The 27,759-nt window shown below is 39.1% G+C and overlaps 1 protein-coding gene across 11 annotated transcripts in view; it reads right to left on the minus strand.

The window, feature by feature from the left end:
* Positions 1-27,759, minus strand: part of SH3D19 (SH3 domain containing 19) — a 176,035-nt gene that overhangs the window by 48,984 nt on the left and 99,292 nt on the right. For all 11 annotated transcript variants that reach the window (XM_045880307.3, XM_064585160.1, XM_045880308.3 and 8 more), the window contains exon 3: positions 3,771-3,811. In XM_045880307.3, the coding sequence (XP_045736263.2) occupies positions 3,771-3,811 (41 nt within the window). The remainder of the gene's footprint in view (positions 1-3,770; positions 3,812-27,759) is intronic.

Below are 27,759 nucleotides of genomic sequence, written 5' to 3' on the forward strand. Positions count from 1 at the left end.
TTATTTTCAAACTTGTCTATTTATATGGTTAAATTCTAAGTACAAAATAAATTCATATTCAGCTGTTTATAAAAGACTGAGATCTGGATTTACAATACTAGCACTAAGAATCCTCCTCATCTCCAACAGGATCATAAGCACGGAAGGACGCTCAGTGATCATCCTACTCCAACCTTAAGAGATGGGGAGGATGGGACACAGAGAAGTTAAATGAATTATCCCAGGTCACATAGCCTATTATGGGAAGGGCTGGGACCCTTTGTTCCTTGAGGCAGTTTAACAACTCGTGGAGCCAGGAGAGCTGGATAATTCAAAATCATTGATTAAATGATGATCAGATGAAATAAACACACAGAAGGGTTATAATATTATAAGCATCATTGCTATAGTACCACCTTGCCAATGAAAATCACAATAAAAATAAAATAACTCACTAACATTTCCTTGAGACTGGGTATGATTTAGACGTGTTTGACATGGTAACAAGAACATCTGTAGAGTTGAAAGCTCAATGACGTTGTAGTCAGGCAGCTTAGATTAAAATCTCAGATTTACCTCGTGAAGCCATTTCACCTTTCCGAGACTCAGTGACCCTACCATCTGTAAAATGGGGTTAACATCTACCATGCAGAGCATTGTCTTATAATGTATGTGAGCGGTTCCTGACTCACAGTAGGCATTCAGTAGCTGAATCTGAATTTCAGAGAAAAATTTTCTCTTAAAAAGTTAATGACAGGAAAAGCATGAAATTCCAGATATATCCAAGTATAATACCTTCAAAATTTTTACCCATAATATTTAGGGCTCACAAGGATAACTGCAGAAAGAAGAACCTCAGGTCTTGATTGGAACTAGTATCATTATGGAAGAATTTAAAATACAACCAGTAAAGGACTGTTGCTTTTATTTTATTTATTTTTTTTTAAAGATTTTATTTATTTGACAGAGAGAGAGATAGCGAGAGCAGGAACACAAGCAGGGGGAGTGGGAGAGGGAGAAGCAGGCTTCCCACCGAGCAGGGAGCCCGATGTGGGACTCGATCCCGGGACCCCGGAATCATGACCTGAGCCGAAGGCAGACACTTAACGACTGAGCCACCCAGGCGCCCCAAGGAATGTTGCTTTTGAAATGTGATGAAGTCTTTCTCCTTGCTGGAGAAAGATGACTAAGTACGGGATAGTAAAACAGACATTTCACTGGATTGGGTAGGCCAAAAATTGTTTACAACTTTTTCTTACAGAATGGGCAAAAAGGCAAAAGAGAAGGGAGGACACAATTATTCTTCATTCTGTATTTACACAGTATCACATGAGGATGTTTGGCCTTCTTGCCTAAACATCCAGGAATAATACAACTAACAAGTATTTCTTTTGAGTGTATGCAAAGTAACTGATACATAAGAATTAAAAGACGACTGAGTTACTGTTTGCTTTTTAAAAAAGATACCTCAAAGCAAGTTTTCCCGTTGTTTTGTCTCCTTCCTCTCTGCTAGGGCCCTATTTCACCAAATTCCTCTTTTTTTATGCGCCAGTCTGATCTCTCCGTCAATTCCTTCCCCACTGCCTACAAGTGTCTCCAAGCTTCCTCATCCTGAACAGTCACGTTCAAATCTCCTCTCTGATACTCGCCCTTCCTTCTTCTGTTTACCACCAAATGTCATACAAGAGTAGCCTACCCCAGATGTCCTCACTTCCACATATTCCATCCATTATTCAAATTGAAGTGCAGCTTCCAATGTCAGTGTTCTACTGAAACTGCTCTCCCAGAGGTCACCACTGGCCTCCTAAGGGCCACATACGATGACCTATTCTCAGCCATCTTTGGCTTGTTCTTGCTGCAGCATTAAGAGCTATTTGTGATTCACTTATTCTTTTAAAAAACCTCCCCTCCCTTAACCTCTAATGTACAGTTGTCTCCTGGTTTTTTTTTTCCCTGATCATTACTTTTCAGCCTTTTTTTTGGGGGGGGGGGGCCCACTCCACTTTGGCTGCCTTCTCCCAAAGCCTTGCATGGCATAGGGGCCTCAAGGTAAAAGCAAGATCCATACTAGAGGATCTATGGGAACTCAAGTACAAATTACAGTCCCCAACAAAGAGGTCCGAAAATCCAAGAAGAAGACAGCAGACAGGACTCAGTCTCTCCTTCTTAGCAGGGAAGAATTTTGGGGGGTCATTCACCTTTTGCCCTACAGCACCCTAAAGGCAGAACTTGGGCTCAGACATCAGTATTTCCCAAGATTCTGTCCTTTGTCATCTTCTCTGGCCTCTATGTTTTCTCTTTAAGGGTTTAGGCACTCCTGGGTTTTGCCTATAACCTTGACAACCCCAAATTATATCTCCAGCAAAAAGTTCTTGCCTAAATTCCAGACCCTAATTTTCTTTTTATATTTTCTCTGTGTCCCATCTTGTCCACACACCACCCCGCCCTCAAAGGGCTCTAAGGCAGGAATTTTCCATTTTCATATCTAAATTCCCTTCAACACATACTGTGGCATTCCCACATCTTTATAAATTCACCACCAACAAAAATAAAATGTGGGAAATGCAGAATATCCTTCTGTATTGTCACTTTACAAAATTCTCACTGCAATCGTTCAAATGCATGCTCTTCACAATCTGTGGATATCCTAAATGTATACTAAATATTGCAAATTATGTTTCTAAAAATAGGATACATTCTTCTCAGGGTGGTGACCTCAGCTCAAATAATGCAAAGAACATCTAAAATCCCTCCTTTATCGGAAACCTCATTTCAAATGGAGCTGAGAGGCTGGCGGGGGGAGCTCTCACGCTCTACCACTTGTCGCCAATTGCAAATCCAAAGGAAGAGATGGAGCTCAGCAGATACTTCGTTGCTATGCCTTCAGGAAGAAGAAAGGCTTTCCTTCTCCCCCAGCAAAATCCCAGCCAATGAGAGACTGTCATAACTCAGTCAGTGAGAAGCCACTATATTTTGAACTCCCCAGTTTACTGCAATGGGCTTTTCCTTTATAACAGTCTTCCCAATTCCCCCCTTTTCTTACTAAAAGAATGTTCCTCTCTTTTGTTCTGCAGACTTGCCTATGGTTTTGCTGTAGCTTGCTTGTTCCACACTGCAATTCTCTGCTATTCTTGAACAAATCCATTTGGTTGGTTTAAAAAAAAAAAAAAATCCCCTCCTTATTTTTGTTTAAAACAGGTAATCCATGTTCTGTTTAGTTTCCTTAACACTAAAGGGAACTTTGCAGAGACTTTTGTTAAAAATAATGTTAAAATTCTGCACCAAGAGCAGTTTTAACCAAGAGGCTTCGTAAAGCTTTATCCAAGAGGTAAGGTTGAAAGTATGAATGCACCATTTTGGAGAGAATTCTATCATGGGCCAATCTCCACAGGCATTTATACAGTTAAATAAAAACACTATAGAAACAAACGAATCAAAAAGGACAGGGTTTAACATTTTTTACACCCATCAGATGTCTCTACCTATGGAAAATGGTAAATTTATTTTAGATCATAAAAACTGACCAGATAATCCACATTTTTAAAAACAGTTTAGTTCTGTAAAAGAAAAATATTATTCTGAGGAACGGGCTTATCAATAAATGAAAGTTGAAAAGAAAGTTGAAAAACTAACTGCTTGTCTGAAATGGTTTAGTACTCCTGAGGAGAAGAGAGAAGCTACTTTTGTTGGATTCTTTGTAAGATTCATCAAATACAATCACTTGCTGGAAACCTAAACCATCATTTAAAATATCACAGGGGAAAATACAGAGCAGGAAAAAACAAACTTACATCTCTTGATAACCGCTCTAATGGATGACAAGGGTCCTTGGCTAGAAAAAGAAAGAAAGAAAACATTATTGTATTCCTTAATCCTTTTGAAGAAGAATCTTTCATAATGCCAGGTCATTTCTGGGACTCAATATGGCGCCAAGCAGCAACTCTGACATATTAGTTACTGCTTATCTCCTTACAAAACATAAATTTAAAGAAAGTTTTTAAATTGCCTTTGATATAAAATGTTTTATGGGAAATGAGAAGGCTGGTGAAGTGTATGTGCAGTGCAAATAAAAATCTGCCTTAAAATTGCTTTCATGGCTACCTACACACTGCATCTTCCAGTGATGTTTTAGACAGCACTTGAAATCAGGCAGCAACTACATGGTAATCAAAAGAATTCTGACCCCCTATATCTCTTTTGTGTTTGACATGGGATTTCCTGTCTTCTCACATCAGATCAAAATAGATCATTTTTATAGTTAATTTGATCTAACAGCATTTCTTCCTAAGATTAGAACTTAAAACATCACCGCCTAAAAATGAAAGTCTTCTGGTTCCTTTGAGTTTTGTTCAATGGCTGGTTGGTCCTGGGTGTCTCTGACTGTGTGACCCTGGGCAAGTCGCAGAAATGCTTCTGAGCCTCTGTTCACTCACTGGTCAAACCATTAGCTGCAAAGGTTTGTAACCACCAGTTTGTAAGGCTGTTTGTTTTTTTAGTCTTTATTCAAACTAGTTAGACTAATTGTTTTTGGAATCATTTAGAAAAAATATACAAACCTAAAACTTTAATGATATGATTTTTTTAGGAAAAAAAAGCCTTTTTGTTTTTAAATTTTTTCACTTTTTTTCCTGAATGCTCTTAAAATTTATACTTATTTTTGATCTTATTAAATTTATGCTTGTGGTAATCTATATAAATCATCTTGCTGTTTCTTAGGTAGAGAAGATAAAACTTTGGGAAGATGCAGTAACAGATCAGGTCATTTTATGGGAGGGACACTTTAAGAATATATTATTCTGCCAGACCAAACAAAAACAACATTACAGGAGGTCTCCAAGGTCATAAAACTAGGACTGTAATATAAAAACATGTGTTTTCAGCAATACTGATTTTATGGTATCTTAAAAGAAATTCAGGTATAATTAACAGTTATAGTATCAGGTGTACAACATAATGATATCACAATTCTATACATTACTCAGTGCTCATCACAGTAAGTGTACTCTGCATCCCCTTCACCTACTTGATTCATCCTTTCACCCACTTCCCTTCTGGCAGCCACCAGTTTGTTCTCTGTATTTTAAGAATCTCATTTTTTTGTTTATCTCTTATTCGTTTGTTTCTTAAGTTCTACATGAGTGAAATCATACAGTATTTGTCTTTCTCTGACTGACTTATTCCACTTAGCATAATACCCTCTAGATCCATCCATGTTGGTTGGATAAGCAATGCTCATTTTTATTTATTTATTTTTTAGTAATCTCTACACTCAACGTGGGGCTCAAACTCACAACTCTGAGATCAAGAGTTGCATGCTCTTCTGACTGAGGCAGCCAGGTGCCCCAGCAATGTTGTTATTTTTTTTTTAAGATTTTACTTATTTATTTGACGGGGGGAGGATGGGGAACAAAAGCAGGGGGAGTGGGAGAGGGAGAAGCAGGCTTCCTGCGGAGCAGGGAGCCCGATGCAGGGCTCAACCCCAGAACCCTGGGACCATGACCCGAGCCGAAGGCAGACGCTTTAACGACTGAGCCACCCAGGTGCCCCGTTATTATTATTTTTTTTAATTTTATTTATTTTAGAGAGGCGGGAAAGATAGCACGTGTGGAGGGAGAAAGAGAATATCAAGCAGACTCCACGCTAAGCGCGGAGCCTGATGTAGGGCTTGATCACAGGACTCTGAGATCATGACCTGAGCCAAAACCAGGAGTCGAATGCTTAACCGACTATACCACCTGGGTGCCCCCAGCAATGCTCATTTTTAAAAACAGTTCTTGGGGTGCCTGGGTGGCTCAGTCAGTTAAGCGTCTGCCTTCGGCTCAGGTCATGATCTCAGGGTCCTGGGATTGAGCCCCACATCTGGCTACCCGCTCAGTGAGGAGTTTGCTTCTCCCTCTCCCTCTGCTCCTCCCCTCTGCTCGTACTCTCTCTCTCTCTCTCCTCTCAAACAAATAAATAAAACCTAAAAAAATAAAATAAAAATAAAAAAACAAAAACAGTTCTTGAAGGCTTCCTATAATCAACTACTTGAAAAAATTAGCGAAAGGTCATGTAGAAGAGTAACAGAACTAGAATGCAAAAGGTTGACTAAAGATTGTAGGAGAGGGCGCCTGGGTGGCTCAGTCGGTTAAGCGACTGCCTTCGGCTCGGGTCATGATCCCAGGGTCCTGGGATCAAGTCCCACATCGGGCTCCCTGCTCTGCGGGGAGCCTGCTTCTCCTTCTCCCCCTCCCCCTGCTGGTGTTCCCTCTCTCGCTGTGTCTCTCTCTGTCAAATAAATAAATAAAATCTTAAAAAAAAAAAAAAAAAAGATTGTAGGAGAAACTTCTGGGTGCAAAAGTGGAGAGACTCTGCATGTTAATATTGTGTCTGTTGATTCAAGTCAAGCAATTAATAGAATCAAAATCAGTACTTACAGGCAGGGCCAAAAAAGCCACAATTTCATGCCTATGTCCAGGCAGAGCATACGGAATGTTACTGAATGTCTATTACATCCTTGCTCATTACCATTGATCTGGTGGGATGTTATTATTTAAATAATAATATAAGTATTACCATAAATATTACCATATTACCTAAGCCGCTGTTACCTTTGTGAAGGAGGAAGGTGAACTGATTGGGGTAGAACATGGGGGTGTCTGGGTCGAAATGTCCCCGTCCCAAAAAAGATACATTGAAATCCTAATCCCAGTACCTCAGAATGTGACCTTTTTATGGAAACAGGGTCATTACAGATGTAATTAGTTAAGATGAAGTAATACTGGAGTAGGGTGGTGCCCTAATCCAATATGACTGGTGTCCTTAAAGAAAACCATGAGGAGAGAGACATAGAGGAAAGGGTCTAGATGACAATGAGGCAGAGACTGGAATTATGCAGCTGCAAGCTGAGGAATGCCAAAGATTGTCCACAAACCACCAGAAGCTAGCAAGAGGCAAGGAAGGATTCCCTTAGGATTTCAGAGGGAGCATGGCCCTGATAACACCTTGCTTTCAGACCTACAGCCTCCAGAGCTGTGAGACAATAAATTTCTGTTGTTTTAAGTCACCTAGTTTGTGGCACTTTGGTAGGGCAGTCCTGAGAAACACATATGTGGGGTCTTCTGGGCACTGAGTAGATGTGATAATTCATTGAGCCATTTACTTTGTACATACATGTTACACTTCAATAGAAAGCTGGGTTGGAGGATAGGAGGGTGGTAGAAACCTTGGCACAAAACAGAATTCTCATTGAGGTCAGCCCAGGTTCTACAGTTCTCAAGATTTACATCATCATGTTTAGGCTAGCTCTATAAGCCAACCAGCCAACCAACCAAGCAACCAAACAGGCAACCAATCAGCCAACCAACCAATCAGTATCTTATGTCTAAAACAGCATTTTCCCAACTCTAAAGTTTAAAGTTCTCCTTTCTAGGTTAACAGGCTCTGTGGCAGGGAAAATAAAAAAGGAGGCAAATGATGACTCCTTTTTCTCCATCTGTATGCAGAGCAAAGGCTATAGGTGAAGGTTCCACTCTGTATTTTTTTTTTTTTAAGATTTTATTTATATATTTGAGAGAGAGAAACAGAAACAGAGCATGAGCAGGGGGGAGGAGGCAGAGGGTAGAGGGAGAAGCAGGCTCTCCGCTGAGCAGGGAGCCCAATGCGGGGCTCGATCCCGGACCCTGAGATCATGAGCTGAGTCGAAGGCAGACGCTTAACCAACTGAGCCACCCAGGCATCCCTCCATCTCTAGTCTTAAGCCCTCATGGAAGTTCTCCCTTAGCATGAGCTCAGGTTCTTGTCTTGGCTGGGAACCTCCAGGAAGGATGGCCACAGTGGGACAGTAGACATGGCCACAGAACCACTGATCAGAGGAGGAAGCAGCAGAGCCTGGTGGTTCAGAGAGCTGGTACTAAAGTCCAAATGTTCATATGTACTCCTGGTGCCTCCACATGCTAGCTGGTGTGATTTCATGCAAATTATTTAGCTTCTCTTCTCATTCTCTCGTGTATAAAATCGGGAATAACTTAACTCCTTCATGAGGTTGTTGTGAAAAGTAAGAGGGAAAATCCATTAAAGCATCTTACACTGGGCCTGGAAAAAAGTACGTGGTCAATAACATACTACCGTTATTGCAGCTTTATCACTGTTGATGTTTGTAATCTTTAGGGACATCACAAAGCATCTGACAACACATACAACCCTTGACAGGTTCTCACATTGGGGTGTGATATCACACAGAAGGCCTAACCATTTATGTTTTTAAAAGATTTTTTTTTTTTTTGAGATTTACTTTGCTCTCCTCTGGTTTCTGCTGTTCCAATGGAGCCTGAGCCTAGGCCACTTGGCAAAACAAAGGACTGCCAAAGTGCATCTTCACTCCATTCTACACGTATAAACTTATGTCCTGGCCCTCGGCAGAGTTGATCTGGAGCTTCTTCCTTCTGCTCTTCAAGTACTGCTGCCCTTTGCTCTTAAGGGACAGATAAAAACCACTCCTGCCATGTGACAAAGACCCTTCTAGGAGGGAAATGAAGGGTTACGGGACACAGCTTTCAGATTCTGAGAAGAACCGAAAGCTGAGGTCAAGACAGAATAGTGCCAGGTCTAATCCTGATGACTTATCTTCCTCCAGGACTCTGGGGGAGCTCCCTGGCTGTTCAGAGTCCCCTTCTATCCTTTCTTCCCACACTTTTACAGTAAGCCCTTTTTAGGCTGTGTTTTGGGTCACTGTCTACTACCGCATTTGCACATGGCCTTAGTGTTAAGGTGTTTTTAAGAAAGAAAATTGCATCTTAAAAGAGTTTAACGTAACGAAACGAATTTCTAATAAGATTTCAGCAATGAAGATGATGATGAAAACTGCTTACTCTTACATATGCCAAACACAAGATCTTTTTTTACAAATGAAGAAAATAAGGTGTAGAGGTTAGGTATTTTGTCTGCAGTCACGTAGCTGGTAAGTGGCAGAACCAGATGTGAATTTACTACCATCTCATTACAGTCCAGAAGATTCATGCTTGAGTGGATGGATAAAAGTTTCTAGATGCTTTACAAAGTTCAATATGTAGGCAAGTATCCTCAAGCACAAAGCTAATCCAAAAAATTTCACATTGGAGTCACCTCCAGACTCTGCAGATGTAGGAGAAAACAAAATAAAAGTTCCTAGGCATGACGTTTTGATATTGTCAAAAAAAACAAAGCAAACCATAATGTTCATTCCTAATCTCACCTAAGAAAATCCAATTGGATCATGTTTTATTTATCATAATGAAACAGAGTCTAAAAAGTATATATTTATAGAGATTTTATTTATTTGTCAGAGAGAGAGCACAAGCAGGGGGAGAGGCACACAGAGGGAGAAGGGGGAAGCATGCCTCCCACTGAGCAGGGAGCCCAACGTGGGGCTTGATCCCAGGACCCCGGGATCATGACCTGAGCCGAAGGCAGACGCTTAACCGACTGAGCCACCCAGGTGTCCCCTTAAAAATATTTATACAACTTTCAAAGCAATATCTTATTTCGAAGCTTTAAATAATTTCCCCTGCCCCCTCTCTCTGGTAAGGAAAACTGTTTCCACAAACCAGAACAATACCTTCAAGTGCCCATCATCATTATCACACCTGGTTTTGGAGTTCCTTCCTTCTCTGTGCAGAGGCAACTGAATATATGGTTAAAAATATATTCTTTGTAAAAACACTCAATTAAAGCCATGGGCACATCATTAAAGTACTAGTCAGTAAAGTTATTTGCTTAACAAAGAGCTAAGCTAATGTGATCTAGAGGTGAGCCCTCTGATCAAGCTGATAAACCTGCCAGTGAACATAAAGTTTATCTCTTTGTACCATCTTCTCCAAAGGCTCTCAACATTTGGATTGATTCACCTCCACTTCCTAGCAGAAAGGTTTAATCAAATTTGTGTAATTTTTGCAGACTGGAAGAGGTATTCTGTTTCATCCATTCTCATACAACCAATGTTTATTACATATATAATATGTAATATTGTATATCCATACATCCCTACATATATACATACATAGAAGACACTAGGAATGCCTTGAAAGCATAGACTCTGCTCTCAGTGAGAAAGACAAATATTGCAACTGCCTTTCTATTAATAGTATGTAGGGGTAGGCAAAAGGTGCTATGGATGTAAAGAAGGTATATATCACTCCATCTTGGGGTCTTAGGGCAAGGCTTCCAAAACGTGACATGTGTATTGACGGAGACTAAAGAATGTGTAGGAGGAAAGGTTCTGAATAGGGAGTGACAGGCAGCATGTGCAACAAAAGACCAGGAGCAAGGGGGACAGCTGAACATGGTTTGAGCACAGCATATAAGGAAGCCATGGTAAGACGTAAAAAGGGACTGGAACTCAAATGCCATGCCAAAGTGAGAACGTGCCATAAAGGTAAATGCTGATGCCAGGCATCACCAGCCAGGTTAAACACTAAGAATCTATGGGTCAAGGATATTACAGCAAAGTGTCTCAAAAGCAAGTAAGAATTTATCAGGGCCATCTCCTTAGAACAAGCATTTTGACCATAGCTGGTCTGTATGTACCAACCATGGTATTCGTAGCATGCTTGTCTTTAAAAAAGCATTAATGAATAAACCCTGGAGTGCCAGTATTCTGTCTTAAAACTGTGGGCTGATCCACATTTTTAGGAACTAAATATATTGATGATAGGACTGACACACTAATATTTGATGAGATAAATAATGAGTGGAGGTGGGGAAAATAGAGGTGAGCAAGAGGAGGTTTCTGGAAGTGCCAGGAAGGCAATGGAGAAGTCTAGGGTGCTTTATTTATGCATGCAATTATTCATCTATGGACCTCTCACTATGTAGCTGGCATTATACCCACAAACGGGAGACACCGATATGAATATACAACCTCTGCCCTCAAGAAGAATGCAGTCATGTTGATAAGATCAATAAATAAAAGATTAAAAAATGTGAAAAAAATGTTACACAAGGTATTGTAAGAGGTTAGAAGAGGGGTGTCTAACTTTAGCTCTAGGAGAGTTGAAAACAGAGCTGATGCTTGAATAGAGCGAATACAAGTTCTCGTCCTTAGCACTACGGACATCTCTTAAAGATGAGGGGTTGTCCTATTTATTACAGGATGATGGGCAGCATCCCTGGCCTCTACCTACTGGATACCAAAAGCATACTTTCTCCCACCCCCTGCCAGCTGTGACAACCCAAAATGTCTCCAGACATTGCCAAATGTCCTCTGGGCAGGTACTGGGCAGGGGAGAATCACCCTCACTTGAGAACCACTAAGTTAGTGGCAACAAAACAGAGCGATAGGATTTATATGGATGCAAAAGAAGCTGACTTTGCCATTTCTGGTTGCCAAGTTGATGGTGGCAGTAGTGGAATAAAATTGGGGGCTGGATGTGAAAGAACAGGACAAACGCAATGAGAAGGAGAGAAGAAAAAAGTAAAAGGAATTTCTAGCACCAAGAACAGTTTTAGAAAAGTGGTACTCTGGTGATAACAGGTCAAAAAATGAGTCTTTCTCTGATGGAACATTTTTTCATTCTATGGAAAGAAAAAAAAAAAAAAAACCCTTTCTAAGTCAGGTGTTTATAAATCAAGGATTGCCTACACTTAAAAAAATGATAGTTATTTCAGGACTACAATAAGCAAAACTTCTTGACTTGTTCCATTTCAAAAAACAAAAGCCCCCAAAACCAAAACACCTTATATGTACTTTTATGAACAAAGCCTTGGGCCAACCCTGATTTGCTTCTCAAAACAGAAAACAATAATATTATTATCATGACAAATACTGTGTTTTCATCTTGTGTATCAGTCCAACTTTTATCATCCTATGTTACCTGGTAGAATAAGGTAATATTACATAATGGGAAAAGAAAGTATGAGTTAGTAAATAATATTGTGCTACTGAGACAAATATAGAGCTATAATGCCATTTTAATAATGCCTAAATTAATATCATCATCATCATAATACGTAGAGCCATATATGATAAACTGTAGGGAATGGAAAAGAATAGTGTATTACTTGAAATTAATGAACACAATTACGCATTAGTTCTAAAATTCTGATGAACCTCTATAGTTTAAAGTCTGGGTATAGACAAGGAGGTGAATTCCTTCTTAAGAATTAGAGAAAGATGAATAAAGAAAAATAATTGAGGGGGCGCCTAGGTGGCTCAGATGGTTGAGCGTCTGCCTTCGGCTCAGGTCATGATCCCAGGGTCCTGGGATCGAGCCCCACATTGGGCTTCTGGCTCAGCAAGGAGTCTGCTTCTCCTTCTCCCTCTGCCTCTCCCACTGCACATGCTCTCTCTCTCTGTATCTCTGTGTCTCAAATGAATAAATAAAAAAATCTTAAAAAAAGAAAAATAATTGAGATCCAGCCAAATGGCTTTTGCTAAAGCTAAAAACTATTAAAACTATAAAATATTTCTATTAATACTCTGAAAGCTTTAGGAAAAAAGTTATAGGAGTTCTGATTTCATTTTTTTATCACCATTGACAGCTCAATTATAGTAATTAAGATCTATAATACAACATCAAGTTACAATGGGAATTTTTCTACTTAATCTTTTTCAAAGCAAGCAAATCGTATCTGTGACTTTTACACAGTTTCAGAACAAATAAAGCCAATACATATTTAAATGAGGTTTCATTAACACACCCTACCCATTATAAATTTGTAAAATGAGGTTTTTTTGGTCTTTTTTTTAAAGATTTATTTAGGGACATCTGGGTGGCTCAGTTGGTTAAGTGTCTGCCTTCAGCTCAGGTCATGATCCTGGGGTCCTGGGATCGAGCCCCACATTGGGCTCCTTGCTCAAAAGGGAGTTGCTTCTCCCTCTGCCTGCCGCTCCCCCTGCTTGTGCTCTCTCTCTCTGTCTCTGACAAACAAATAAAATCTTAAAAAAAAAAAAAAAGATTTATTTATTTGAGAGAAAGACAGAGAGAGCAGAGGGAGAGGGAGACAAACAGACTCCCCACTTAACGAACTGAGCCATCCAGGCGCCCTGTAAAATGAGTTCTATTAACAGTCATATCTGTGAGCATAAAAAATATGGAGGAGGACAGGTGGAGAAAAAGCAAATAGGATGCATGATGTACCTCCTGGGGCATCATGACTATAGTGGGAAGAATAAAGAATTTGAAGCCAGCCAGATACCTGCTTTCCTATTTCCAACTTACTTATTTGCTGGAACTGTTTTCTTTGTTTTCTTTCTAATGTCTATCTTATGACTCGTTACTAAGTTTGAATGAAAAAAAAAAACCTACATAAAATATACAGCACAGAGCTTGGCACATATTAGAGTCTCAAAAAATGTTGCTTGTATTTCCTATTTTCCAATACACAATTTTGTCTAGTCCATAATTGTATGAGGCTGGAATTTCGGGGGCTAGCCTACGAACACCAGTTGAATTACCCTATAGTTATCATAACCTTATAAATTCAAATAACTGATCATTTGCATTTCAGTTGCAATTATTATTCACTACTTACAACCCTTCTGAGATTCAGAATGCATACTTCTCATATACCAAATCTCCTACCAAGCTGAAGCAATAACAAAGCCAAGAGAACAAAATAGACTGACAAGCTTCTGTGATCACTGTATTATCCCTACTGAGAACACAGATCTCTCTCTCTATTCCTTTCCGGCACCCTTTCCATGATGTTTTTCACAAAATGGACATGGTGATCAGTAGCTCTAAAGAGTTTCATATTTCTTTAGCTCTTTTAAACAAAAAAAACCCACAAGTGTTCAAAGATCCTGGAAGAGGCTTTCAACTCTACTATTAATAACTACAGTACATTAAAAATTAGAATATGTTGCCCTGTCCTTCCCATTCTTTGTTTTCTCTGGGTTTTTTTCCCCTACACACGAATGTCTTGACTTCCTAATTAGACTGCCAATTTCTCTACTCATTTTTATAGTGCAAGTCAGTGGAACTGTATCATGTGCTCACCGAACTCCTGTGAACTCAATACTACTCACAGAGAGAAATAAATATAATTTGAATAGTACAGGCAATCCCACCTACAATTTACTTAATAAGCAAATCCCCCCAAATAATTTTGCTGCTGGTTTTGTTCTGCCGGTCTTTATTCCCAGTTACATCTTCTTGTATGCTCACTTTGCTAAGACTGTCTGGGTCTAATATTTAACAATAGGTATTCTTCATACAAAATGTCACCTTGATGAACATCTGATACTCAAGAGAAGGAAAACTGGCCAGGTTTGCCTTAAGAAATGGTACATTACTATTTTTTTTAAAGATTTTATTTATTTTAGGGACGCCTGGGTAGCTCAGTTGGTTAAGCATCTGCCTTCGGCTCAGGTCATGATCCCAGGGTCCTGGGATCGAGCCCCGCATCGGGCTCCCTGCTTGGCAGGGAGCCTGCTTCTCCTTCTCCCTCTACTGTTCCCCCTGCTTGTGCTCTCTTGCTCTGTCAAATAAATAAATAAAATCTTTTTTATTTATTTAATTAGAGAGAGAGCGAGAGAGCACACGAGCCAGGGGGAGGAGCAGAGGGAGAGGGAGAAGCAGACTGCCCGCTCAGCAGGGAGCCTGATGTGTGGCTCGATCCCAGGAGCTTGGGATCATGACCTGAGCCGAATGCAGCAGCTCAACCAACTGAGCCACCTAGGAGCCCCAAGAAATGGTACATTAGACTCCAACATGGCACCTAATTTGGCAACAAACACTGTACTTCGAGTGTCAATTAATAGAAATCTCGGGGGTCAATCAGCCTAATCACACATTTTCATTGTACTGTATCTTTAGAACCTGCTTGTTTATTATATTTAAATCTCTAGTAATTCCCAACTAATAAGGAGCACAAAATCTTCCCTGGTGTGCTAAATTTCGAACCATGTATGATATACAACAACATACAGTGAGATTAATCAGAAAAAACTTATCTGAGTAGGTTATCTTATATGATGTAGAACACATACAACTAATTTTGAGAGGAGATATAGGGCATAATGTTTACTCAGCACCTAAGAAAGGTGGTATTTACTGTAACATGGGGCAGCAGGATCTTTAACCTCGTCAAATGTGAACACAAAAAAGGTTGAAAACTAATGATCTGAAGTGTGACTGTGTTCAATAAACATCTACTGAATAAACCAAGGAATTAATAACCAAAATATATTTTTTCTAGGGTTATATATTTCATCCACAGCCTATCTAAAGTGATCTGTAGAAAGAGTTTTAACAGAAAACCTAGAAAGACAAAAAGGGATAAAATCTAATCCTCTCTTTTCTGGATATACAGCAATATAGTAGGATTAAATTTTATGATTCCAAGTTATTTGTTGGTAAAATGCAAAAAAAGGGATAGCATAGTATTTTGTTTTTTTAAGATCTTATTTACGTATTTGCCAGAGAGAGAGAGAAAGAGAGCACAAGCAGGAGGGGAGCGGCAGGCAGAGGGGGAAAGCAGGCTCCCCGCTAAGCAAGGAGCCCGATGTGGGACTTGATCCCAGAACCCTGGGATCATGACCTGAGCCGAAGGCAGATGCTTAACTGACTGAGCCACCCAGGCGTTCCAGGATAGCACAGTTCTTAAAGGGTATCCATTGTATGCCAGGAAAAAGTGACGGGAATAAGAAAATGTTAGACAAATATAAGGCAGTTGCAGTTTGAAACATCCCAACTGCATCCAGAGACTGATTTTTCAAATTTTGTTTTATTAGCTGGTTATTTCTATATTTTTGACCAAAACACAATCATTCACTTAACTGTTAAGAGCAAATATTCAATTTTCAGGAAATTTAATGCTTATGCAATTCCAGGTATTATGCTAAGTACCAAAGAAACAAGATCAACTAGGACATGGACCCTGCCCGTAATATGCTTGTAGTTTAGTCAGAAGCCTAGACAAGAGAAGAGCTTATGATCTGCTTGTGTTTGGTTTTTCTTAAAATTAGGACTTTCATATACTTTTTACCTTTTATCAGAAGTATTCTGGTGTGTTATTTCCTCTACTAGACTACAAAGTCCTTCTCAGGCAATGCACATATTGGAACGGTGCTAAAACTTAAATTAAAAAAAAAAAACTATGGCAAATTTTTTAAATTATAGCAATTTTTAAAGTCCTCTCAGCATGTTCAGATTCTATGCCATGTAATATTTTAGATCATATGTAAAGAACAAGTCTTCCTAAAACAACTGACTCATCCAATTATACCCTATTTAACAATGACTTTTAAAGAATGTAGAGAGAAGGGGCACCTGGGTGGCTCAGATGGTTAAGCATCTGCCTTTGGCTCAGGTCATGATCCCAGGGTCCTGGGATTGAGTCCCACAATGGGCTCCCTGCTCCTTGGGAGCCTGCTTCTCCCTCTGCCTCTTATGAATAAATAAATAAAATCTTTAAAAAAAAAAAAAAAGGGTGCCTGGGTGGCTCAGTTGGTTAAGCGACTGCCTTCGGCTCAGGTCATGATCCTGGAGTCCCAGGATCGAGTCCCGCATCAGGCTCCCTGCTCGTCAGGGAGTCTGCTTCTCCCTCTGACCCTCCTCCCTCTCAGGCTCTCTGTCTCTCATTCTCTCTCTCTCAAATAAAGAAATAAAATCTTTAAAAAAAAAAGAAGAAGAATGTAGAGAGAAGTTCTTAGAAAAAAAAAAAAAAGACTAGAAAACCCACACCCTTCTCTAAAACCTGACATCCTGGTTTCCAAAACTACATGCATCAGAGCTTCTACCTAAAAAGATTGATACATCCCTTTGGACACTTCTTTATGGACATTCAAGGAAAACCTGGTATTAAGTCCTGTGACAGACATGAGACTGGTCTGGGACCCTACCTGGCAAGAGAAATCAGAACATGGAAAGTTTGGCAGAAACCCAAAGAGTTACTAGGTCATACTACAGAAGGAAAAATTAAAAGCAGATTTCCCTACATCACAGTCCATATATGGAGTCCTAACACCTACACAATAAGAAACATCAAGTAAAAAAGCCCTCTGTCCAAAGATGAAAGAATGCTCAAGGAGAAAAGAAGGGGAAAAATTTCTCAAAACCTACTAGTTTATCACCTACCTGGAAACACCTGCTTTATGGTGTTTGTTTTTTCTAAATATATAAATATTCCAATACGTTCATTCCCATCAATACACATAATCTACTTTTGTCTTCCCTTGGCTCTCTGATGCAAAATTAATAGAAGACAGTGGAATGTAGAAAGTGGTAAGGACACTGCCTCCCACACTTGCTGCTGTGAACTCAGAGGCGTACCTGGTAACACTCTCGATGTGAGAGTTACGGAGAAGAGTTCTTAATTCTTACATTTCTGGCTATCACTTTTAGTTATCTTTTACTTCCTTTTTTTTTAAGATTTTATCAATTTATTTGACAGAGAGAGAGAGAGACAGCGAGAGAGGGAACACAAGCAGGGGGAGTGGGAGAGGGAAAAGCAGGCTTTCCCGCTGAGCAGGGAGCCCCATGTGGGGCTCGATCCCAGGACCCTGGGATCATGACCTGAGCTGAAGGCAGATGCTTAACGACTGAGCCACCCAGGCGCCCCAATCTTTTTACTTCCTTAATGCATGAACAAATCTAATACTTTAAAAATAATCTGAAATTAACTAATGATGTAGTGTATGGTGATTAACATAACAATAAAAAATTTAAAAAAAAAACCCTGAAATTAACTATTCTTTTAGGGACATTGAAAATCAAAGGAACATATATATATGGGTAAGAAAATGACAATATCTGATTAATAAAGTATTTTAATTTTAGGTCATACACGAAAGGGTAGGAAGGAGGGAAAGATGAAAAGTGGAATTAGACTCCATATACAACCTGATAAACCTATCAAAGTAAAAGTGGGTGGATTATTTAGCGGAGATACAATTAGTATTGACCAATATTTTGGGGTTTTGTTTTGACATCATTCCTGACCCATTTTGAATCATTCAGTATTGAAACCTAGAAGACATAACTGCATAGCACAAGTGCCTGGTATTTCTTAATGATGTGGCAATCAAAATCAGCACTAAAACTCAAAAGGTCCAGAAGCAGCTCATATTTGGAGCTGAGTTAGCAAAAAAATATGTTAAAAACAAAGTGGTGTGTGCATGCATATGAATATTTGGAAAGATGTCTTTTTTTTTTTTTTAAAGATTTTATTTATTTATTTGAGAGAGAGAGAATGAGAGACAGAGAGCATGAGAGGGAGGAGGGTCAGAGGGAGAAGCAGACTCCCTGCCAAGCAGGGAGCCCGATGCGGGACTCGATCCCGGGACTCCAGGATCATGACCTGAGCCGAAGGCAGTCGCTTAACCAACTGAGCCACCCAGGCGTCCTGGAAAGATGTCTTAACCTTAGCATTCCAATGAGACCAAATTCGTCTTAATTAAAATTCAGCATCTTACGGGCAAGGGTCCATGTCCCAGTATAATATTCTCTTATAAAAAATAAAACCTTACTATTAATAAAAACATATGAAAAATCAGAGGGTTTAGTAAAAGGCAGCAGAGAAATAAAAAAGGTGAGAAACATGATTTTGTGTTTCTCCATTCTTTATGGGATTAAAATAACACTGCCTCAAGGGATGATAGCTTGCTATTTTTCACTGCAAAAACAAATACATATTTTAAGCATCTGAAACTGACCAAAATATTAATTAAGTGATGCTCCCAACAAGTTAGAAAGAGATTAGGTCAGTCTGAAACCCTGACTTTAAAAATCTAAAAAAGGTCTTACTTCTAAAATGTTAGCTCTATTTTTTATTTAAAATATCGAGGCAGATAGTTTTAAAAAGCTAGGTTTAAATGTTATTAATAAAAATAATAAATTATTTAGATTATAGGATGCTACAAGATTTTTCTACACTAATAATTTTAAGTATCTTTTAGAGGAGAGTGCCATAGCCACCCATTTCTCACTTATAATCTCTTGATCAAAGGTATTAAGTTGGCTAAAGCCCTTCCTTTTGCCCTTTGTAAAATGTATTACATTTCTATCTTTTCACCAAATCTTAGTAATATCTAAAGCAGAATAGACTTAATCAATGGTGGAGGAAACAATGAAGCAATAAACATATACACAACAGCAAAAACCTAATCAATACAATTTCATATATTAAAGGCCTTAAGAAAGCCTTCATTTTACTAATAAAAACAAATAATTGTTCGAAGTTTTTATTCAAATTCCAGTTAGTTAATCTACAGTGTAATATTAGTTTCAGGCATACAATATAGTGATTCACACTTTCATACATCACCCAGTGCTCATCACAAGTGCATTCCTTAATCCCCATCCTCTATTTCACCCATCTCCCCACCCACCTCCCCTCCAGTAACCATCAGTGTGTTCTCTGTAGTTAAGAGTCTGTTTCTTGGTTTGCCTCTCTCTGTTTTTCCCCCTTGCTAGTTTGTTTCCTTTCTTTCTTAAATTCCAGGTATGAATGAAATCATATATTTGTCTTTCTCTGACTGACTTACTGAACCTAGCATAAAATACTCTTTGGCTCCATCCATTTCATCGCAAATGGCAATATTTCATTTTTTATGGTTGAGTAATATTCCACTGCATGTATACACCACATCTTCTTTTTGCTTTCTCACATCTAGGGTTAGTATTAGGGCTAGGGCCAGGATTAAGGTTAGGTAAGACCAGGGTGAGGGTATGTGCCTCATATCTTGCAGGTCAGAGACGACCCCAGAGGGTTAGGTTTACGGTTAGGGTTCAAGTTAGGGGTTAGGAGTTAGGCTTCTGGTTTGTGCCTGGCATCCTGCAGTTCAGAGACCTCTTCAGGGAATAAAACCAGGCTTTGCTGGCGGCGAAGAATAGACACGGCTGAGATGTACTGAACTGAGGCAAGGAGTTGCCTTGGGGCTCCAGATCCTCTTCTTTAAATAGAAACAAATTTTTAAAAATTCATTTAACCGAGTCCTTCAAAAACAGGCAGTTCTTAAAGAGTTTCTGTTAAAGCCAAAGACTTTGACCAAGAATGTAAGACGGAACACAGAAACAGCTGAGTTCATTCTAACAACACATGATTTGTTCTCTGGGAACTGGAACAGAAACTTCAACAGTGAGTAGGCATGAAAACTTTTACTGCAAATATTCAATAACTTCTCCATTATATAAGAAGTGCAAGCAGTGTGCACATCAGCTAATATCTATTTTTTGCAAAGCCACTGAAAAACCTTACCCCTGGAGAGCAAGAATATATGTGGTAGCTAAAGGACTTAAAGTTTTTTAAAATTATGACTATCAAGAGTTATATGAAATTACCCAACAGGTACAGCAGTAGACAGGTATAGGCTGGGGAGCAGAAAAGCAGATTTTAGGATACATATTATGTATTTGAGGATACCTTCATTTAAGTGTATGACTTCATTAAGCCTGTAGGCACTGAGTCCATCTGCCCTCAAACAGGTAGTTCTATATTTACAGGATTCAAAAAAGACTCACAGAGAGTACAATGTGCCTCCTATAAGCATCAGAAGGAGGCAGAAAGGAGGGGAGCAAGAAGATAACAGAAGAGGATGTAGGACAGAACCGCAGGTATGGGGTCCAGCTGAACAAAGGATGGAGCACTACATATGAGGATGAGGGAAACAATGTTTCCAAACACTCTCCTCATAAGGACTCTGCCTGAGGAATGATGAAGCCCATACTGGCGCCACACTTTGAAATAAACAACGTGCTACACAGGAGATTTATGCTACCCCTGTCCCCACTCATTCTCTCCTCTTGCACTCACACTGGAGAGGAGAGGCATTTTATTTAGCTACTCTCACCAAGTCCCTCTTATGGCTGAAATGGCTTTGCACTCTGTGGCAGAGACACAAAGCATGGCCAACTGGTATTAGAATTTACTTCTGTAAGGTAGATAAACAGATCCCCAAACCGAATATTTAGTATGAGCTCACTGTATTTATTTTTTATTTTTTTAGATTTTTTAAATTTTTTATTTGAGAGAGAGAGCATGAGATGGGGAGAGGCAGATGGAGAAAGAGAGGCAGACTCCCCACCGAGCAGGGACCCAATGTGGGACACAATCCCAGAACCCCGAGATCATGACCCGAGCCGAAGGTAGACACTTAACCAACTAAGCCACCCAGGTGTCCCTGAGCTCATTATTTTTTAAAAAGTGATTTAAAAATGCTTCATTTTTAAAATCTTACTTTAAAAAACTATATATGTGTATATACAAACACATATACATACAAATACATGCACACACATATACACATACAAATATGTACTATATATTATGTATTTTTATATTCTTTTACTTATATAAGAAAAATGAGAACTTATCTACCCAATGGTGTGCTGGCGCCAGCTCATACTGGCTTATGAGAGCTGACAAATTTTCAGAAATTTTGCAGGCCAGTTGTTAGACATAGCCATTATTAAAAATTATATAAACTTACATAAAGTATACGAACTTACAATTAACAAATCACATAAAAGCAAAAGTAATAAATACTCAAAACTTACTTCCTATTTATTTTACCACATTTTACTATTATCTATGCTCTTGAGATTATTAATGCCTATTACATCTGTATGGTGGAAATACTATATAATGATGTGCTACTGAGCAACTCTTTCCAATTCACCATCAGTGGTGTCATGTTCATAGCTTGAAATTGGCTACGGTTGGAGGGTTTACAAACAAAAACTGGCAAACCAGGGCTTAATTTATCACTTTATTGATTGTTTAGATTTAAGAAAATGTTAATAATGCAGATTCAACATAACATGTTGTGTTTGTAGAGGTTACATTATGAATAGCACAAAACACTGAGGAAACATTCTTCCGGGATTTGAATACTATTATCTGAATCCGCAAAGAAGTTGCTCAGCTCATAAAACAAAGGGGTGGAAATTCTGACATATGTTTCGGTTGTTTCACTTTCATCTTACTCATTAATATAAACAAAAATATCAACCAACATTCATATTAGAATTACACTCGGGCGCCTGGGTGGCTCAGTTGGTTGAGCGACTGCCTTCGGCTCAGGTCATGATCCTGGAGTCCCGGGATCGAGTCCCGCATCGGGCTCCCTGCTTGGCAGGGAGCCTGCTTCTCCCTCTGACCCTCTCCCCTCTCATGTGCTCTCTCTCTCTCTCTCATTCTCTCTCTCTTAAATAAATAAATAAAATCTTTAAAAAAAAAAAAAAAAGAATTACACTCAAAAGAGCTGGTTGTTAGACATTTACCAGCACACCACCGCATATGCCCCAAATGTTAACCACTATAGTTGTTTCTAAAAGGTACAGATTATGATTCGCTATCTACTTACTTTTCTGTATTTCCCAAGTTTTATATAATAAACATTATTGTTTCTATAAGTTATCTTTTAAAAAGATTTGCTGTAGCAAAAAAAACAAAAAGTAATAGATTCATGGGGTGCCTGGCTGGCTCAGTCAGTAGAGCATACAACTCCTAATCTCGGGATCGTGGGTTCGAGCCCCACACTGGGCATAGATACTACTTAAGAAAATTAAATTAGAGGTGCGCCTGGGTGGCTCAGTTGGTTAAGCGGCTGCCTTCGGCTCAGGTCGTGATCCTGGAGTCCCTGGATCGAGTCCCACATCGGGCTCCCTGCTCGGCAGGGAGTCTGCTTCTCCCTCTGACCCTCCCCCCTCTCATGTGCGCTCTCTCATTCTCTCTCTCTCAAATAAATAAATAAAATCTTTAAAAAAAAAAAAAAGAAAGAAAAGAAAATTAAATTAGAAAGGTTCATGTCAAATTTATGACTTTTGAATAATTAAAGTTGCATGCAAACCATCACATAATTAATCACCTTCTGGAAACAGCAGGAGGAGATCAAATCAAGATGCCATGACAGCAGTGAAAATCCTCCCAGACTCCTTGCACAAACAGTAGCACGCCTATAACTTCAAAACCATTTACAAAAAGAAAACCATGTATTTCATAAATCTCTAGTGCTCCAGCATAAAATAAAAAGCCAAGGAGTTAATAATCAAATTAAGTGAACATAAACATTTAGAATTTAAAAGTCATTGATGTAACTATTATTCTCTTAGTATATTCTATGTTCTAGGGATTCTCCTAGTTGCCAGGGAACTAGAGTAAAAAAGATGAGCCCCTGGTCCAGTTAAGTGGAGAAGACAGGAAAGTAAACAGGCAATTTGTCTTTAAGTGGGTAATTTTAATACAGATTAGGAAATGTGAAAACATCCAAGGATATACGGAATCTTTAAAATACGTATCACAGATACAGAACTAATCATGAATGTCAATTCAAATGAAATACAACTGACAGAGAGTAAAATATAACCAAGTTTTTAAGAATAATAAAATAGATCCTCAGTGGCAAGACTGTGCAGATATGAACAGTAACATTTATCTCCTTGCAGCACCCAAAGCCAAAGTCACTCCTCAAACTCCCACAGCTCGTCCAGTGTTGGCATTTTCAGAACTAGCTTGGTATGATGGTCCAGCCTTAGATCAAACTTCTAGTGTCACTCAAGATCATCCTGCTCACACCTATAACCAATGGCTGTCACCTTTAGAATGTCTGTAAGATACGCAAGTTGTTTCTGGGCCATCCTGTTATGAGAATTCCCAACAATGGAAATCAACTGAAATGAATGCATATATGGATAGATGGATGGGCAGGTAAGCAGGTGGACAAACAGGCAGATGAATAGATGGATAAACTTTTTTCTTAGCCTTACTTTCAAAAAAGAAGATACATTATTTAGTAATTTGTACTACCTGTAGGTCCCACCTATCTAGGTAGCAAACATCCTTCCTATTTTATTGATGGAGTGGCAGAGAGATGAAAGCCTCGCCAAACACCTGAAGCTGGTGTCATAAAGTCACCATTTTGCTTCCAGACAGATACTCTGTTAAAACTAGGGCCATAATTTTCCTAGGAGGCATATACAGCTGTTTCGGGCTGAGGGAACCCAGTCAGATGATATTTGGGATTCTCTGTGGAATTTGGAGAGGATAAGAAGAGAAGATGGAGACAAAGAGGAAAGAGAAACGTAGCTGTTGGTGGTAGGGTTAGCATCTACAACATGAGTCCAAACTCTACTTCAAATTCTACCTCATTCCCATGACCCACAACCCTGATGCCAAGGGTCTAAGAAAGCCTGGGTGGAATTCCCCTGAAAGGACAGTCAACAACAGCGGCAACTGTTCCCCCATCATCGCCACCAGCGATGTGGAACAATCCTGGGAAGTTGGGTAGGGGAGCAGGGCTACCAGATGATTTCAGCAGCCTGAGAAGACAACAGTGTTTTAAGATAACCAACACACAAATACAAATCAGAAAGGTTTTCTCTAGCTCATTTATTTTTGCAGGTAGCCTCAAAAAGGAATATACTTCTTGAGCTCCTCAGATTTCTAGTTGTTTCTAGTCCTTCTCTCAAATCAAGAAACATTCACTAATCATCTGTTCCGGATCAAACCTAGAGATACAAAGATGAACATCAGCCTTCCGGTGGGGAACCAGACTTATAAACATATAAACTATAATACAAGATGATTTGTGCTCCAGCTAGAATTATGCTGAAGTAATTAGGAAGCGATCTTCAATTTGTTCATTTTATCCCTGTGATATCAAAATGTTTCAAATAGTAACTTTGGTCCTGATTTAAAAGTTTAACATAGGGGTGCCTGGGTGGCTCAGTCGGTTGGGCGTCTGCCTTCGGCTCAGGTCATGATCCCAGGGTCCAGGGATCGAGCCCCACATCAGGCTCCATGCTCGGTGGGTAGCCTGCTTCTCCCTCTCCCTCTGCTTGTGTTCCCTCTCTGTCAAATAAATAAATAAATAAAAATCTTAAAAAAAAAAAAAGTTTAACATAAAGACTGTACTTGTATTTCCTTTTAACTCTTAACATTTCAGAAGTATTTGTTTTCAAACTAGGACTTTCTATAGGAACCAATGACCTTTCCTTCACTGAAGTAATTCAGCCTCGATCATTTCATCTTATACTATCTGGTGAAGCAGAATGAAAGCTGCTCACTTTGCTAATATTGAATCGCTGAAACTTAACTTTGTCACAGTAATTTTGTATGTATGTTTTTTTGGGGAAGATCTTTTTTAAAATTGTAAAGTTTTGTAATAGTTTTCGATTTATGGAAATGTTGGATTTCCTTATGCCCCACACCTACTTTCCCCTATTGTTCACATCTTACACTAATATGTGACATCTGTCACAATTATGTATGTGTTTTTAAACACTGATCATGTAAACTCTACTTTCCCATGTTTTATTTGTGAGAGATTATAGAAGATACTAGAAAAGACCTCCTACAGGAATTGGCAGAACACTGAACTATAAACACCGAGTGACAGCATTGTTCCCAGAACAACAAAAACACTGTCAAAACCCAAACATTTCTTCTCAAGGTGAAGTCATGTCCAAACTGAGGTAAGGTCATGGAGGCCTATTCACGGGGCTTGCCACTTTGACTAGCTCCATATAAAGAAAGAATATTTGGGGTGGTATTTTATAAAGAAGATAATTTACTAGTAAAAGGAAGACAAATTCAGGAGACATGAAGACTGCTACCCTTAACAGAGTTTAAAGTAAATCAGGATGGGGTGAAATTTCTGTAGATTTATTTTTAGGGTTCTAATTCCCTAAATTTAGTATAAACTACTTCAGTGCCTTGCAAAGTGCTTATCACACACAACTATTTGTTGAATATAAGTGAATCCCACTTTCAAATATGTCATTGTACAGAAACCCCCAATACATCAGTCTGATACCAAATTTGCATTCCTCAATGTTTCATGGAGATGTTACTTTCTTAAGTCATGATTCTTCCAACATTAGGCCTAACATAAAAGCAAGTTGTGGTTTTGCCTCAGGCTTAAGCAGAACAAATCTATGGGCGATCTGAAGGCTATATTCTCAACAATCACTATTTAAAAGTATTTTATTTAAATACTGAGATCAAGTCCTTTCTTTATGCAAGTTGAAGGCCAGGGAGAAGAGGGAAGAGGTGACCCACCCTCGTACAGAAAGCATCTGTTGCGTTAAGGCTACAAGTAAATTCATGAAGAATGAAGGACTTAGGACCAAGGATCCCTTTGATAGTGGGCAGACACGGTGAGTGGACTATGTGAGGAGTTTGGAGGTGTGAGGTCTAAGCCCTGCCACTACTCACTTGTGAGCATAATCACATCACTTGATGCAAATTTCCTCACCTCAAATGTGACATTATTGGATTGGATTATCTCTTCTACCCACTACACTAAAATTTTTTTAATATCAAACTTAAATAAACTCCAAGATCCCAATTTCAATTCTACTGAATAAGAATCCATCACTTAATCCAACTAGAGTGAAGGGAGCTGGACTTGATAACTGATCCATTCTAACGATAACAACAGCTAACCTAACCTGAGCACTGTTCGTTTTTGTTTTTTTTTTTAAGATTTTATTTATTTATTTGACAGAGAGAGAGAGAGATAGCGAGAGAGGGAACACAAGCAGGGGGAGTGGGAGAGGGAGAAGCAGGCTTTCTGCTGAGCAGGAAGCCCGATGTGGGGCTGGATCCCAGAACCCTGCGATGATGACCTGAGCCGAAGGCAAGACGCCCAATGACTGAGCCACCCAGGCATCCCAACTGAGTACTGTTCTAATAACTCACTTCTTTCAACTCACTTGATCCACACATCCACCCCTGGAAGTAGGTACTATTATATCCCAAATTTACAGATTGGAAAAAAAGTTTCTGTAACTTAAATGACCAAGTTCTCACAACTCGTGACTGATGAAGCCGAGATTTGATTTGAACTTGGGACAGTCTGGCTCCAGAGCCGGAGTTCTTAGCTACTATGCTTCACTATCTCACAAAAAGGTCACCTACAACCAAATGCTGAGGGGGAAACATACATACACAAAACACTTATGTAAGTGAGAATTGTGGATTGGTTAGCAAGAAACCTTGAGAACTTGACTTCTTTCACCGAATATCCCATGGCTGGAAGATTTAAATCAGAAGCCATAGTGCAGGAAGGAAGGTGTCTTGAAAAGTATTAGAAAATGATTTAAGACTTCCATCACTTCTGGGGTTTATTCATAATATATAATATGTCAAGAAGTATATGCAAACAAATGTCTGGAAATTCATGGATCTGGATGTATTTTGTTGTTGTTTTAGGAGATCCCATATTACAGAGTTTTTTCCTTTGTTTTTCCTTTTGCTGGTGGAAGAAAACAAAAATGACAGAGACCTCTATTACTTACTAAGGCACAGATCTGGTGTCAGTTTTCATAAGACAAGCAATACATTTCCCTCTTCACACAACATATTATATGGGATATGGTGTGTACATAAAATAAAGTACTACTCTGCTCTATTTTTTAAATATATTCATGGTACCCTAACCTATGTGGAAATAAATCCTAAAATCAAGGCTATAGTCTAGGATAGTCCTAAAGCCAATATATGCTAACTATGTAATTTTCATTTCTAAGTTCAATATTGTTATTGTTATTTCTTCTAATGGTATTAGATTATCTTGTGAGGTTAAAAGAAACTGAACTGCCTTTAAACTCAAATAAGACGTTTTAACTGTGAGGACATAAGGGTATCTTGGGAATTCCCACAAACAGGGTGGAAACAAGGCAGTTTCTTGCACAAGCTCTCATTTTTCCTTACTTTCTCTCGAGATCACACCATCTCTACTTTACTCTTCAAATCTCCTGCTAGAGTTGGACTCTCACTGCTTGTTCATCAGCATACATGACAGTATTCATCAGCATGTACGCCCCACCAAGCCCAAATCTAACTCATTTTCAAAGTCCAGAAAGCCTGGCTCTCAGC

Source organism: Mirounga angustirostris, unplaced genomic scaffold (genome assembly GCF_029215605.1).
Source record: "Mirounga angustirostris isolate CCGP_5_RB_7025 unplaced genomic scaffold, mMirAng1.0.hap1 SCAF_2, whole genome shotgun sequence".
In the NCBI taxonomy this organism is placed as follows: domain Eukaryota; kingdom Metazoa; phylum Chordata; class Mammalia; order Carnivora; family Phocidae; genus Mirounga; species Mirounga angustirostris.